At 35.1% G+C, this 16,199-nt stretch overlaps 1 protein-coding gene across 6 annotated transcripts in view; it reads right to left on the bottom strand.

Moving 5' to 3' along the window:
• Positions 1 to 1,147: 1,147 nt before the first annotated feature.
• pip5k1bb (phosphatidylinositol-4-phosphate 5-kinase, type I, beta b) overlaps positions 1,148 to 16,199 on the bottom strand; it is a 69,051-nt gene continuing 53,999 nt past the window's right edge. For 4 of the 6 annotated variants that reach the window (XM_079827806.1, XM_079827807.1, XM_079827809.1 and 1 more), the window contains 8 exons: positions 13,006 to 13,199; positions 12,430 to 12,513; positions 12,259 to 12,307; positions 12,064 to 12,148; positions 9,650 to 9,805; positions 8,515 to 8,650; positions 3,686 to 3,794; positions 1,148 to 2,156 (listed from right to left, as the gene is read on the bottom strand). In XM_079827806.1, the coding sequence (XP_079683932.1) occupies positions 2,154 to 2,156; positions 3,686 to 3,794; positions 8,515 to 8,650; positions 9,650 to 9,805; positions 12,064 to 12,148; positions 12,259 to 12,307; positions 12,430 to 12,513; positions 13,006 to 13,199 (816 nt within the window). In that variant the 3' untranslated portion in view covers positions 1,148 to 2,153. The remainder of the gene's footprint in view (positions 2,157 to 3,685; positions 3,795 to 8,514; positions 8,651 to 9,649; positions 9,806 to 12,063; positions 12,149 to 12,258; positions 12,308 to 12,429; positions 12,514 to 13,005; positions 13,200 to 16,199) is intronic. The other 2 variants (XR_013817360.1, XR_013817361.1) reach the window with 1 other exon arrangement.

Raw genomic sequence — 16,199 nt, 5'->3', positions numbered from 1 at the left:
TTTATTATTTAAAATGAAAAACCTTCAATCTCAAATTGACTAACCCAGCATTTTCAAAAAAACAAACCAGCAAATGGGTTAATGTATAAATCCCAACAAGCTTTGTAAAAAAATAAACCAGCATGTGTTCTGTCCAATATTTACCCAGCACCGGGTTGCCAAATAACCCAGAAATGGTTGTTTTTAACCCAGCATTTTTTAGAGTGTGGAGACTTTCTGAATGATAGTGTACGTTGTACATTTTACAACACAGTTTTAGCTACATATATTTGCTGAAATGAAATGGACATTTATTTTACTCATTGTTAGATTTTCCTGTATTTGTCTGAGCATCATGTTGGTGGCTCGCCAGTAGATTTCTCTAATGCATATAAGCTTGACCACAGTTCTTGTGGGGAGAAGAACTTATTAAAGGTATGGTGTAGCACAGTTCTTCAGCAGCGATGTCAACGTATCGGTCAACGAGTTCTGTCCCACAGTCAGAACTTTGGGTCAAGATTTTTTGGCTACAGCTAATTTGCATACAAAAGAGATCACCCGAGGGAAGCAGCACATGGCCTCACGGGAAGAACTTTCCCACAAACACCCTGGGGATAACCTAAGCAATGGATGAGTTTTACGATACATACAAAATACATCAGGCTATAAATATGTAAAAAAAATTAGGGCTGTCAAAAGATTAATCGCGATTAATCACATCCAAAATAAAAGTTTGTGTTTACATAATATATTTGTGTGTACTCTGTATAATTAATTATTATGTATATATAAATACACACACATTCATGTATATATTTAAGAAATATTTGCATGTACATACATTTATATAATCTATAATATATATAAATATAAATGTTTTATATATAAAAATTATATATTTTTCTTCAATATATACATGCTTGTGTGTGTATTTATATATAAATAATAATCAGCAGAGTACACACACATATATTATGTAAACACAAACTTTTATTTTGGATGTGATTAATCGCGATTAGTCTTTTGACAGCCCTAAAAAAAATACATAATCTTTCAATTATTCACTCCAAACTCCAGCACTGTAAATCAACCAAGTGAAAATGGCACATCCCGATAATTCTCAAAATGGCCAAATATTGGTCGACATGAAATTCAGACCAACACAATGTTAATATATAATAATGATTTAATAAATTATGGCCTCAAAACAATCAAAGGTGCAATAATAATATTCAAAAGACAGTTTTGACATGGCATTTACAATCAGAAGCGCGCTAGCGTCTAACATCAAGCAATCATTTGGACGCCTCTAGGAAAAGGATCTCCTGAGAGAATGCATATGCGTGTGTATGAAACTCACCCAATCCCCACATAAAAGACTGACTTCTAATCTGCATTTTAGCACATAAAAACATTCTGGCATCTGGATAAATGTACTGTAAATGATGCACTGCTGATGCGAATCCCACTCTTGATTATCAGGAGCTGATGTACCAGCATAAATCTGAGCATGACTGAAGTTACACTCCTACATTTACAGTACGTCACACATCTGTGCTCATAAGAGATGTCTAAAGTCACACATCTATTGTTTCCTAGAAACTGTGTGTTTCATTGGAAATAAAACGTCAGGATTATTACTCCAGTGAGGAGAACTACCATAACACACACTTTTGTATAATGTATGAAAATTGCACATTTAAAAATATCTGAACGGCTCTGTTAGCTAGAGTTTGAAACGCCAAGCATTGCATCTAGATCACTAACGACTAGATCCTTTAAGAGGTAAAGAGGATAGCTGTTAGAAACCATCTTTGCATATCAGAGGAGCGTATTTATTGCATGTTTACGGAACTACGTCACGTCGGTCTTCAGTCTGACCTCAGAGCTGCCAAGAATCGGTAGAGTTCTTTTGCTGCTGAGAAGCTCAGGGCTACAAAAGCACACTCTGCATTTGGTTGGATGTCCATCTTAAAGCCACAGTCCCTTCAAACAGTCCGAGGAAATGTTTAGCATTGTGATTTGATGTATAGACGTATGTTTGTAGTTGTTGTTTTGGCAAAAGTCAGCACGATGAGTCCTTCTATTTGTTTGGCAGCGGGGGGCGCTCTCGGCACATGAGGATCCAGAGGTGATGGGGAGGGGAGAGATGAAGGATCATCTCACTTTGCTCCTCACTGGAAAGATGATCAACAACAACATGATCAAAGTTTATGGCAGTTATTAGTGGCAGTCATTTTTATAATGTATAATAAATAATAATAAAATCATATATTAACACAATTTAAATAATTATACATTTATAAAATAAGTATATATAATATTTAAAATATTATATTCTAATCATTTGTACATATTTATAAACACAAGTTATTATCTGTATTATACTACAAAAGTTATTGTTTGTTTACTTATTATTGACAAAACTCACTGGAAAGATGATTAACAACATGAGAGCAGTTATTAATTATCAAAATATATTTAAAAGAATGCTTTTAAAATAATGAAAAAAATAATGTTTTGATATAATATAAAGAATTATTATTAATCTGATGTTTATAAAATGTATAACATAATTATGTTATAAAAACTAAACAAAAATTCAAAATATTCTAAACATCTTATAATTAATCAGATATTTATAAATGTATATAAATTAATTGTTGTAATCATTCATAAACATTTAGACATATTATATTCTGAAAGTTATTATTTATATTACAAAAAATATTTGTCAATTTATTATTATTAAAAAATATAATAATGGAAAGTTTATAGCAGTTACAAGTTATTAGTGGCAGTATAACATTAATAATATATTTGAAAAGGTTTTTTAAAAATAATAATAAAACATAACATAATTATAATAATTCATTTGATATTTATATATGCATAATATAATAATTATGCAATTTAATTTTTATATATAAATGGTATTATATATAGACGTATATAATAATATTTATTATATATACATATATTTTATTTGTTTATTATTATTATTAATTAAGATGTTAACATGATCTAAGTTCACAGCAGTTACAAGTTATACATTTAATAATATATTTAAAATATGTATTTTTAAATAATAACAAAAACTACTTTTTAAATATTAATAATTATAATAATTCATCTGATATTTATACATTATGAATATAATATGTTTATATTATAAAGTTATTATTTGTAAAAAAAAAAAAAAAAAATTATAATTCATAATATTGACTGACCTTATCCCTTACTTAATTTTCAGAATTTAATCTGATATTTATAAATATTTATACAATTATTAAAGTTGCTATATAAGCAGGGAAAATGTTAGTCATTCAGTATTACAAATCAGAATCAACTATGTACACTGCTATTTATACGGTATTATGTGATAATACATATTTTATTATAATATTATTTTATTTTATTTTTGACAATATGATTGCAGATCTAAAGGAACTTATACAGGGCAAACGCCATATTTAATTTGCCGTGAGTGAAAACAAGGCTGCGAGGGATAAAAGTACAGTGGATTCTCCTGTGTGTATTGTACCTTGGTATTGATAATTAATGAATATGTCTTTGCAAAAAACATAGGACAGTACAACCTATTGAACGTACTGTACTTCTGTTCCTCGCAACTTTATTTTCAACCTTAATTACGGTCCATAGATCCCTTGAGATCCAATCGACTAACTGTAATGCAGAAACTCACAAAGTAGACATCCAGCACTGAGTCGTCATCTCTTTCTATGTCCATGGTGCTTTGCTCGGACGTCAGACAGATGGCGCTGTCCTCCAATGTAAAAGTCGAGCAGGCACATCTGAAGGGAAGCGACAGCAATGAATCAGAAGAACAGCATGAAGAAGCTCAAGGACAAATAAAGAGTCCTTAAAACATGACGGATGAATATCGAGCAAAGCCGGTGGTCTCATAAATGCCAAAACTCTTTGTGCTGATCTGAGGGAATACGTGTGGCCGAGTGTTAAAACAGAGACAGGGAGACCATAACAGAAAGCTTTTACAAAGCTTGTAATATTTCTCATCATTACCATGACACATTTCAGATGAGCGCTGGCCATCTACTTCGGAATGTGCTTATGTTTTTATTGCCTGCAATAATCTCTTGAGTTATTGATACCATGGCAACCAGACCCTTGTTCACCTCACCAAAGTAAAGCACTCTGTGCATGTGACACATTTCAGGCGCAGAGGGTGTTCATTAACACAGACTCACCCTGGACTTCATCAAATGTTTTTTTTAAGGAAAAATCTAAGTTTCTATCTAGTTTTACTCAGCATGCAAGGACCACTAATTACATCTATGATATTGATGAAGTCAACAAGATAACATCTGACAAAGCTCTTTCAACTCAATAATCATTGTTCAAGCACCGAATGCCCCCTTCTGTGGTATTTCGTGTCATAAAACAATACCTCTATTATATTCGCCCTAAGCAAGCAGGTGAAATATTTATGAGGTCTTTACACAGGAATTCCTCTTAAAACAGGTGTGTGTCAAAGGTGAGGAGATCAGTGAAAACCAAACACAAAGAATCGAGCAGAAGAACAAGTGTAGCATGACAGCACCTGGTCAGCCGCTCACGCCAGCTGTAGCAGGATCAAGAAATAGACCTTGAAGTGTTTCATTGTGGTATTGTTTGACTATATTCAGAGAGATTTGGTTAAAGGGATAGTTCACACAAACGTTTAACTTTTGACACTTGAAAGTGATTTTGAAGTATTTGGAGCCCTTTTTCATGCAATTACAATAATAATGTTTTTAGGCTTCAAAAAGGACTCGAAGTCACCATAAAAGTAGCTTATATACAACTTGAAACAAATCAAATGACAAAAAATAATATTATCTAGCTCATTTATGGAAGATTGTTTCCGCCACAGAATAAAAAATAAAAAAAGCTAATTGTGAGTTCATATCTCACCATTCTGACATTATTTCTCGCAATTCTGAGTACATAACTCGTCAATTTAAAGTTTTTCATATTTTAATTTAATCCAATACACATTTATAACGCAGACTAAAATGCATGTTTGAGCTGTTTTAACCAAAAGCAACTTGCAGTATTATATCTTAAAATATGTCAGTGGCATTGTTTTGTCTCCAGATGTACACCAGTGATGTTTTTTTCCTAGGGCATGTTTATAAAAGCTGCTTAAATGTCCTAATTGAACTAAGGCCTAATCCTGGCTTAATCTAAGCCAAGTCTGTGAAACCAGGCCTATGCATGGCAGCGCTAGGGAGGGGCTAGCAGGTGCTTCAGCACCCCCATAGCACCCCAGACATTTTAGCTGGAGGCAATTATATACAGTATTCGAATTAATACATAATTAAATAATTTAAAACAACAAATGAATATTTCATTAAGTAGTTGTGTTAGTTATTCTTGTTTATCTTTTGTTAATAAAACTTATTTTATTGCAATTGTGTCTTACTTGTACTGATAATACATAAAAGGCTCTACAAGTTAGAAATCTCACCAATCTTTCAGATAAATCAGCTGACCAACTCTCCCCACTTTACATTCAATCTAAAATGATTGAACAGCCTCCTGTTTGGAGTGTTCTCATAGAGCCAAGGTAAAAGACCTTGACTAGTGTCCCAAACTAAGAGAGGGGGAAGGTGGTCGTCTGATGTACTCATAACCACACCTTAAGTGACGTGTGATCCAAAAATCACAACGTCCGCGGTGACGTGATTACCAATCACTACCTTACTTAACGTCCTTGGATGGACGAAGGTAAAATCACTACATAATTGGCGTCCCTTGTTTGGGCCCAAAAGTGAAATTATTACATATGTGACGTGATGTGTCGGGTGATTTAATAATGTAGCGGTTCCTTCTGCCAAGTAAGCAATCTCCTGATTCTAATTTAGTTCCTAGCAGTAGCGACGCACTTAACTACATTTTTCAGTAGCACTTTATCGAGCAAATAGTGGTGTAGCGTGACCAAAAGCTACATTCCATTTCGGGTTCTGATAAGAATGGGCCTGTAGTGAAGCAGAGCGGAGTGACGGAGGCTCTATGAAGGCGCTCCACTCATGAACCCTCAACGGTAAAACAGCGTTCACTCAAATCCCGCTCAGACATAACATTTATCTGTACTGTAGCCTACTATACTTATTGTAGCCTATTATAATGTTATTTTTAAATTTAATCTTGGCTATAGCCTAATTATGAAAGGTGCAAAAGTGTCTTGTTTTTTGTAGAAATCCTTTCTTTAAAGTGAATTTCGTTTTGTATAAATTGTATCTTAATTTTAATCAATGTTTCAATTGCCTGGGTTTAATAAATAAGAAGCAAATAGGCTATAGCAGACAACAGTGCCGCCGCTCCCACCACGCGCATGACGCACAAGTGAAATGCTGATTATTAAAAACCACAAGAAAATGCTCTCTCTCGCAGTCCGCTGATGCATTTTCCGTCAATCACAACAACCGTCGCATTGTCCTGATTTGAGACCGTAAATAGTAAGTGATTGTTGTTGCCAATTTGGTGAATACTGATATTTCCCCGGTGCTATGGGTGCTGTTTAATGGCATTTTGTCCATGACTGACATTTTGTTTAATGAATAGGCCTATGCAAAATCTTAAAGAATATTTGATAGAATAATGAATTTTGAGCTTGTTCAATTTAATACAATTAAAACTTAAATTGTGATAAATAAAATAATTGAATGTTAAAAATTGAGTGGCCAAGTTTTGCTCATAACTATATTAATAGTATATATATATAATTGTGCAGCACCCCCTGTCAATGATCTAGCGCCCCATCAGCACCTGCGTTAAAAATTCTCTAGCCCCTGGGCCTATGTCGCTTACAGGATCTTTTTTGGCTTAGTTTCTTTGTGTTTTAGCTCTGTTCCTGTTTTCCTGTGTGCCCTGTAATTTGACCCAGTTTCCTAGTGTGTTTGATTAATGATTCCGTTCACCTGTTGTTCGTTAATTGACTCATTTGCGCTTAGATTGTTAAAATAGGGCCCGAAGATTCAAAATATCAGAAGAAGAAGGTCAAAATAGCAACATGGTTTATCCGCTTGTCAAGTTGTGACGGACGGGACATCGTTTCTGGGTCCAAGCCTCAACTCGTTTCACTTGAGAATGCCATCGACGGCCGTTTATGAGCGCTATTTATTCATATTAAACATCAAACATTTTAAAAAGTTAAACATTTTAAATACTTACAGTTTACACAACAGGCTCTGTGCTCACAGCATCACAGACATTAATATTTTATCGATTTATAAAAGATGAATCACTGTCTGGCCATCTGGAATTTTGGTATGGAGATAAAGGTTATGATTATATATTTTTTGTAGTATTACACCACATTGTGTGTGTATATTAGCACCGTTTGTTGTTTTTCTTGTGGTATGAGATCAGGGTTCAAAGTGCAAGGTTTTGAAAACGATGCCTTTACCGTCTCCATGTAAACAATAAAATACGAATTTGTGAAAATGGTGATGTTATGCGCATACAGCGTTTCTTGACATCACGACAAGTTACAATTCTTGACAAGTGACATCGCCACCTAATGGCCTGGCATGCATACTACAGCGTTTTTTTGTAATTTTCGCAGATCGTGTGAGCGGGATCGGTTTGAAAACGTTGTCGTTTAAACACCCTAAAAGTCTTTCAAAACTAAAGTAACAAATTGTGACAGTAATCAATCTCTGTCTATTTTTTCCCTCTTATGTTAAGTTGTGGAAACTCTATCACAGATTTTTTTCTTTTGCTATTGGAGAATTATATTTGCTGTCCTCTCCCGTTCACCGCTATAGTTTACCCAACTATAACAACTTCCACTCGGAGAACCCCAGAAATGTGAAAAGAGTCCATTGCGAATTAATATCTCACAATTCCAACTTTATAACTCTATAATTCACAATTCTGAGTTGAGATGTAAAGTCAAAATTATAAAGTCTGAATTGTGAGATATAAACTCGCAATTAAATTTTTTATTATTTTATTCTGTAGCGTAAACAAGTTTCCATACTCAATAGTGTGTTCATGAGAGAAGTAGCAAAGTTGTATTTGAGCAGGATCATTCTTTTGAGTCGGATCTTGTCAATTAATCAATTGATTCAATTCACAAAACCACTCTGAATGATTAGATGATGAATTGAACTGGTCTGGTTCTTGATTTCAACTCACTGCGGCTACTGTAAAAGAGGATGAGTGAAGCTTAACCACTTAAACTTTGGTCCGTTTATCACATAAAGTTCACAATCATATGATGCGCAAGTCACATAGACTGCCTTTATGATACTTTTATATTGCTTATTTGCCTCCTTTTTGATGCCTGAAATCCACATTTATTGTAATTGCATGAAAAAGTGTAACTCCAGTTGTGTTCCATGAAAAATGTGTTCGATAAATAATCAGCTAATTTTCATATTTTAGGTGAACTATTCATTTATGCATCTCTGTGGATGGAACAGAAGTAGGAGATGTGAGAAGCTAACAGGTGTGTGTCAGGTTTATGGGTCTGGAGGTTTGTGAGATGTGTGTGAAAGGTGTCACCTTTCATTAGATCTGGCCTTCAGGTACCGATCTGTGACGAAAATAGAGGGTGGGGAGAGGGTGTTTCTCAGGGAAGAGGCTTCATGTGGGTAAGGAGTCTGAGGGACCAGGTCAGGACGGTTATAGGACCAGAACACTGTGGTATGAGATGACAGAAACATCACATGAGGTGATTTCCTGTATAAATGCACAGTATATGAAAGTAACAACATTGCTGTTCAAAAGTTTGGGGTCGGTAAGGTTTGTTAACGTTTCTGAAAGAGGTTTCTTATGCTTCCCATCTAAAATGTATTAAAACCATGTGAAATATTATTACAATTGAAAATATTTTGATATATGTAATTTATTATTCCTTCAGAAATCAGGCTAATATGCTGATTTGCTGCTCAAAAAACATTTATTATTATTATCAATGTTTTGCTGGTTAATATTTTTGTGGAAACCATGCTAAAACAATTTCTTCAATGAACAGAAAGTTCAAAGAACAGCATTTATTTGAAATAAAAATCTTTTGTAACATTATACATGTCTTTTCTGTCACTTATGATCAATCAAAAAAAACAACAACAACAACAACAACTTATTGACCCCCAAATTTTTGAACGGCAAGGTATTATTATTTTTTTACTATAATTCATACCCAGCTCTAAACCAGTGACATATCAGTGCAAAAAGTCAATGCAATATGTTTGTGTTCAACTAGTAAATGTGAATTGAATGAGGAAGAAATGACCATCTCGGATGGCAGCTTGTTTTTCAGGGGTTTTCCAAAATATAATGCATGAAAAACTTCCTGTTTATATCTGTCAACATTAATAGAACTGATGTTTGCAAGTATGTCACCATTTGTGTTTGATGATGGGATGGTGTGCAAATTAAAGGCTTTTTACACTGCATTTAACCCAGGGTAACATTTAACCCAAGTGTAATGCCATTTTTAACCCTGGCTAATCATAAATATGCCAGTAAGAACGCTAACAAGATGCACCATGATCAAGTAATCCAGGTGAAAATATGAAAAGTGTGGAGTATTAAAAAGGTAACCCAGGATTATGTTAATCCAGCAAAAAATAATAATTTTAAGGTGTGAAAAAGTCTTTAGCCCAATCTTTTTCATATAGTCAGTGCCGCCCACCTTGTCCATCCAGACTGGCGAGACTACGAGCTCCTCCGAGTCTGTCCTTCTTCTCCTCGGGCTTCTCCTCCTTGTGTGGGGACAGCACCTCTTGAGAAGAACACTTCAGCGCTGGTATGGAGTTACGCGCCCTCTTGTTCGGGGAGAAACGATTTGCTGGAGGTGAGACAAAGAGACTAATTATGGACACTGTCCTAAATGAACTGAAAATATGATGATATAACTCTCCCTTAACTGTTACCTAACAGCCGACAATTAGACCATGAAATGAAATCTCAGCCCGCTGTCTAACTTTATTAGAAAGGGTAAAAGTAAATCTACATTCTGCTGTATTAATATTGGTTATAAGGATCAGATTAAGGGAGTGATTTACAGTTACAGACTTCATGGGTAGCTGAAGAACATCTCAGAAAGAGGAAGGAGAAGTTCTGCTATTGTGTGCACTGATGTAATGTTTCACAATATTCCTACTAATGAAATAAAATGTCGAGCAAGAGTATTGGTGCAACTTCCGTTCTTGAGTTTTGTCATTGGTAGGAGGTTTTAAATATGATTATCTTTTTCTAGCTAATCGAATTCGAATTACATTGCTTGCAATGCACTTCTCTGAGCCGGTTCTTATCTCAAGGCCAGAATGTTGAAGAAAATATCTCTTTTGACCTGAGCCAGAAAGCAACAACCTAGCAACCACCCTAGCAACTGCATAGCAACGCCCTGGCAACCACCTAAAACATCCTAGTACTGTGGCAGCGACTTTCACACGCAAACATAAATCATAACATAAATCTGACATAACATAAATTTGACATAAATCTCAAATAATTGTACAGAGACAGACAAAAAAAAAATACATTTTAGTTTTAAGTATGCTATCTATTACATTTTTGGTAACACTTTAGAATAAGCTGTCATACTACAGTAGTTAACTAGCCTGATGTTGAATATGAGTCTGATACTGCTCCATTGGGCTGTGATTATGGCAACCTGGTCTCATTGTGAAAATGTACCTCTGGCAACGTTTTTGCAAACCGCCAAAATACGTACCAATAAGTACATATCTCTGCAGTTTCAAAGTGAAATGAACACTAGAGGCAGTAAAACAGCAAGCACTTTTTATCGTTTTTTTTTTCCCATGTAAATGAATAAATTTTGGAGTTTGCGTCACTTAATCTGCTCCATATGCTCGGCTTTTTTTATATAATAAGTTTGCTCAGTAGCTCAGCTGGTACAGATTTGTTCTTGTAATAATGAAAGCTCAGGTACGAATCCCGTGAAAGACAAGTCATGATAAAAGAGCTCAAAGATGAGTTCACACAAGTTAACAAGACATGGTTACTATTTTATTTTTGTCACATTTGCTTTTGTTAACACTATCGGTTAGGTTTAGGGTTTAGTGTAGGTGTACGTTAAAAAAACAATGTCACAAAACGTCAGATTGACGCTCATCTGTTCCGGGAAAAAAACGAAGCTTTTGGCGGCACCCAGTGGACATATCACTTTGAAACTGCAGTGATATGTACATATTGGTACGTATTTTGGAGTTTGCAAAAACGTTGCCAGAGGTAAATTTTCGCAATGAGACCAGGCTGGATTATGGGGCGTGTTTCAACCGAAATGGAAAGAAAATACTTCTGCACTCAAATGGATAGACCTACAACCAATCAGAGCAACGGAGCGACGCATAGTTGTCAACCGAACTCAACTGCACCCATGCTGGAAGAAGTAGAAGAAGAAGATGATGAGTGTAAACGATCTTTGCCAGTGTTGTATAAGAATTTAAGGATACTCAGAGCACTTATCAACACCATCATCATTTCTGAGAGAAATAGTAAAGGTGGATGCATATATGAACAAGTTCTCCGTTTAGGATTAGAACGAATTCAATCCAAGCGCTCTTTGGTGACCTGGATGATTACGTTACTGTTGATCATCTGTCCATCATCGTATAAAGCCTGCCCTGACAATTTGATTGGTCCGAACAGCTCTGGGTCGGGCATAGTTGCTCCACAACGGATCAAGTCCAGACCGAACTTCCCAACCTCAAATGTTGTGGTTCGGCTGGCATCCAGGCTAGTATTTAACATGAACTAACATTGAACAATATTTCTACAGCATTTATTAATCATTTAAAATCTTAAGTTGTATCAAACATTGGTTAATGTACTGTGAACTAACATGAAACATGAGGTTAATAAATGCTGTAAAAAATATATTGCTCATAGTTAGTTAGTTATCTAATGCAATGTTAACAAATAAGACTGTTACTTATTGTAAAGTGTTACCAAGCTTTCTTAAAAATATATGAATTTTGCATATGCAAGTATACCAATATGATGTTTAACATGCAAAATGTAACCCACTGTGATGATGTCATCTTTGCATACTGAATTCATTTGCTGGTATTGTTGACTTACGCTGAATCTTTCTGAATACGTTGGTGCTCATGAACTTGAGAAATCTGTTTGCATAGAAACCCGGTCTGTGCACAGACACTGTATCCTAGGAGAAAGAGAATACAAGACAATCAAACCAGGAAGCATCTTTAATTCCCCCAGCGGTATAAATAGTCTATTCATAAACGAAGAGAGTAGAGAGACATATAGACATACACCATCATAGACGAGTGCCTTCCAGGAGTGCTCCAGCTTCTTAATGAATCTTGGTGGGAAATGAGAGCGAGAGATCTCGTCAGGGACAAGGGAGTTCATTTAAAGAAGCTGAATTTAAAGAAACATGACATATGGGCTCTTGGGCTTGCTGTAAACTGACACCCGACTCACCTGTAAGACTGCAAGATGTCGATAATGCCTAGAAAAATAAGTAGTTTCTCATCTCTGTGTGTTTTAGCAGGAATGCCTCCCATTCTGTATATTAAAAAAAAAACATTTTGTTTATATTATGTTATTATATTATATTATATTATTATATTATATTTATTAGTGGCTGGGGAATCTCATAAAAACACAGCAAAATCAAGACAATATATCTATATATATATAAACTATAATTATTTTGGTGTATATATGACAGTTCATAAATTAAATAATAAATTAAAGACAGTTTAACAAATACTACAATTAATTACAAATACTTTATTCATATAATTATTAATTTATATATATGTAATTACATTTTCTTAAACAAAATATAATTTCTAATTATTTTCTTTTGGTTTTGGGGTAAAATATATGACAATATATGAAAATATATATGTTCTTTTGTGACATTCACTGGCTACACACAAAACATTTTACAAAAAAAAAAAAATCATTATTCTCTGTATATTGACATAATACATAGGCTCCATTTTGAATATATGAACAGCTAAAACACTGGTTTCAGTGTCAGGGACTCACGTGTCGTCGGTGGTCATAGTCTCCGCTGCCTTGCCGTCTCCCTGAATGGACTCCATGGCGGTGGAGTAAAGAACTTTCTGTCCCACGATCCTCTTCCCATCCACGCCGTTGACGTCTCCTTCTCTGTGACTCTGGTCCAGAACGTGCACCCCCAGCAGCAGACTGTAGTCCATGATCTTAAAACTCTCCAGCACCTGCACGACATACAACACAACTGTGAATCTCATGCACAATATGACGAGGGCCATTGCTAAAATCCTCCTGGTTAATGTACCTTGCCTTGTTGGCCACTATGCTGTTGCTGTTTTTCATTTTGTCAAGATAGTAACCCTCATTCTGCAAAAGTGAGATCTGTGTTTGCCAAGCTAAAGTTTGGGGGGCTTTAGGGTTGCTACAGGACACCAAATAAACAGAATCAAGACATGTTTGGATGCAGCTTGTCAGGCTTTTTGCAGAACAAGGGCTGCTAGAAAAAGCCCTGTATTGTCAAAGTCTTGCACTATGAGCTTTTTGAAGTGGCTTGTCAAGTTAAAAATAACCTCTGTATTCTGTTCAATTACATTGCGCTTCATCTGTTTGTTTATTAACCTAATGATTAAACTAATTATATAAAACTATGTTGTCAGTGCACTACAAATCAGCTGGTTCTATGCCTTTATTTTGTTATTCAAATTGATAGAAAAAGAAAAGGCCTGCGAAATGTCCTATTCTTTAATGCAGACAAAAGCACACAGCAATGAATGGGTTAAACTTGAAACCTGCAAGACTGTAAAATATACACACACACACACAGGTTTGTTTTGCTATCTAAGTGAAGATATTCCATAGGTGTAATGGTTTTTATACTGTACAAATTGTACATTATCCCCCTACACTATTCCTACACCTACCCATCACAGAAAACATTCTGCATTTTTACATTTTTAATAAAACATTGTTTAGTATGTTTTTAAAGCTATTTTAAATATTAGGACATATGAAATCAAATGAGTCATTATGTATGAACACTGTTCTCAGCAACAAGTGTTTGTTCAACCCAAGTGGCAACCTCCTCCAGTTTCTCTTGAAGCCAATATGGAAGTGACTTAAACTGCAATTCGTCGACTGGCCACTAGGGGCTCTAGAAGGGAGCAGAATCTCATTGAGCTCATGTTAAAATGCCCAACTTTACAGCAGAAAAAAAACATGTTTACAGTCTGGTACAAATTGTGGTTTTGGTATATACGGCTAATTTTGCCCTTCATGACAACTGTGAGGGGAGTGAATTTTTTTTATAACTCATTCATTTACATTATATAAAGCCTTAATGTTCTGTATAATTAAGGGCGTGGCCACGTTGAGTGACAGGTGGATAGCCATTTATCTGCTGTCATCACGTCACCTCAGCTCCACTCACATCCCGCCTTTTTGCCCATTTTCTGTAATCCGGGAGTGACGCGCTGCCAAGATGGCAATGGCCAGCTCGACCCCACTTTACGCTTCAAAATGGGAGACGTCACGGACACTACGTCCATATTTTTTTACAGTCTATGGTTTAGCCCTATATAAAAATAGGCTTATGCTGCCATCTTGTGGTTATACTGTGTATGACATTTGATTTTATTTATTTCAAACAGATAGCACTATTATGTCTATTTTTAACTAAGACATGTTTTTCCTGGCCACTAGCTGAAATAAAATAAAATTTATTTATATTGAATTTCAGTTAAAGTTTATATTAATTTCAACTATTAAATTAAAATGACTTTAGTCATTTATTTTAGTACATCAAGTGAAACTAAATGAAACCGAGAAATTACTGCCTTGGCAGCTATAGCTGAAGTTAAAATATGAAGTTTTATATATAAAACTATGGTACTATGGTTTTAGTTTTAGTTATCAATAATTTTTGGTCAACTATAATAACCATGATGTGAATGCCCACTAACACAGCTCTCTAAGCTCTTCTACTTTGTGGCAATGCACATTATCCTAATACACAATTTTAGTAACAAAACAGGAAAAAACAGCAATGATGGCGGGAAAATGCCGGCACCTGTCAGTTTACACAGATATCTACTTTAGTAGGTTTTATCCAGGGAGTCATGCATCAAATCTGATGGCAAGCATTAGAGTGCAATTCAATGACAAATAAAAATGATCATAAAGCTCAGAGAGTCAATTCAAAATGAAAACCTGATTGAACTAACATTCAGAAAGAAAGACTGGGGAAAGTCTGCACAATATCTTCAGAAATGAGTCACAGGAAAAGTGATTTGTTTATCAGTGGAAAGATACTACTATAACTACTATAAACAGACTTTCAGCATTAGTCATCGATAGGTCGCCAGACAAAAGATTTCAGCTTATATGAACATATGCTCAAAAAGAAAACAAACCGCAGAGAACAATGTGCACTTAAGGCTGTTAGTGTATATGAATACTACTGTATATGTCTGCATTAAATACTTGCAGCTGTGAACCAATAGGGTTTCACTTTTGCATTAAGCTTGTTCCCCTCATATCCTCCATAGTCAAATGGATTATTTGAATAGGGACACACAAAATCCTTGTTTTGCATCCCGTCAGGAACTACTAAAAGCCTCATCTAGGTCACAGTAAGGCCGCAGTGGAAAGGCCGCAGTGGAAGGGAGCACCGGTGGCACATGGAGTCGTTGGGTCAAGGGTTTACTTGCAATGACAGGAATTTACACCTTTTTTGGGTGGGGTAACATTTAAAAAAATTGCATAAATACCCCTTTCTGCGAAATCCCAAGTAAGCTTGAGCAAAAACAACGTGGGTGGCAAAAGGCAGCATCATTTTTAAAACTAGTTTTACTACATATTTCCATAATGAAAGACACTCATTGAGAGTTTAACTTCTTTTTAGGACTTAACCCCTTAACTGTCACCGCTCTTTTTTTGATCACCTTTTTTCGTATCATATATTTTAGTAATTATCATAAATTAGGTATCATTTGAAAGCTTACGAACTCAAAATTCACAAAATTAACTACTTTATAATCAAAATCTTTTATAATTTTGACAAAACACATATAGTCGGAAAGGCCTGAGTCTCAAGGTTCCATATTTGGTGACTGTTTTGTGATGGAAGTGATATTTGGACAGAAATGTACAGGAAAATGCATCAATAAAACAAACAATCACAATTTTTGTGATATTAACTTCAAATTTGGAACACAACTTGGTTAGAC

This window comes from Gobio gobio, assembly GCF_949357685.1.
Source record: "Gobio gobio genome assembly, chromosome: 10".
Lineage (NCBI taxonomy): Eukaryota > Metazoa > Chordata > Actinopteri > Cypriniformes > Gobionidae > Gobio > Gobio gobio.
The sequence above is the reverse complement of the archived record's forward strand: the minus strand, read 5'-3'. Positions and strand labels throughout refer to the sequence as shown.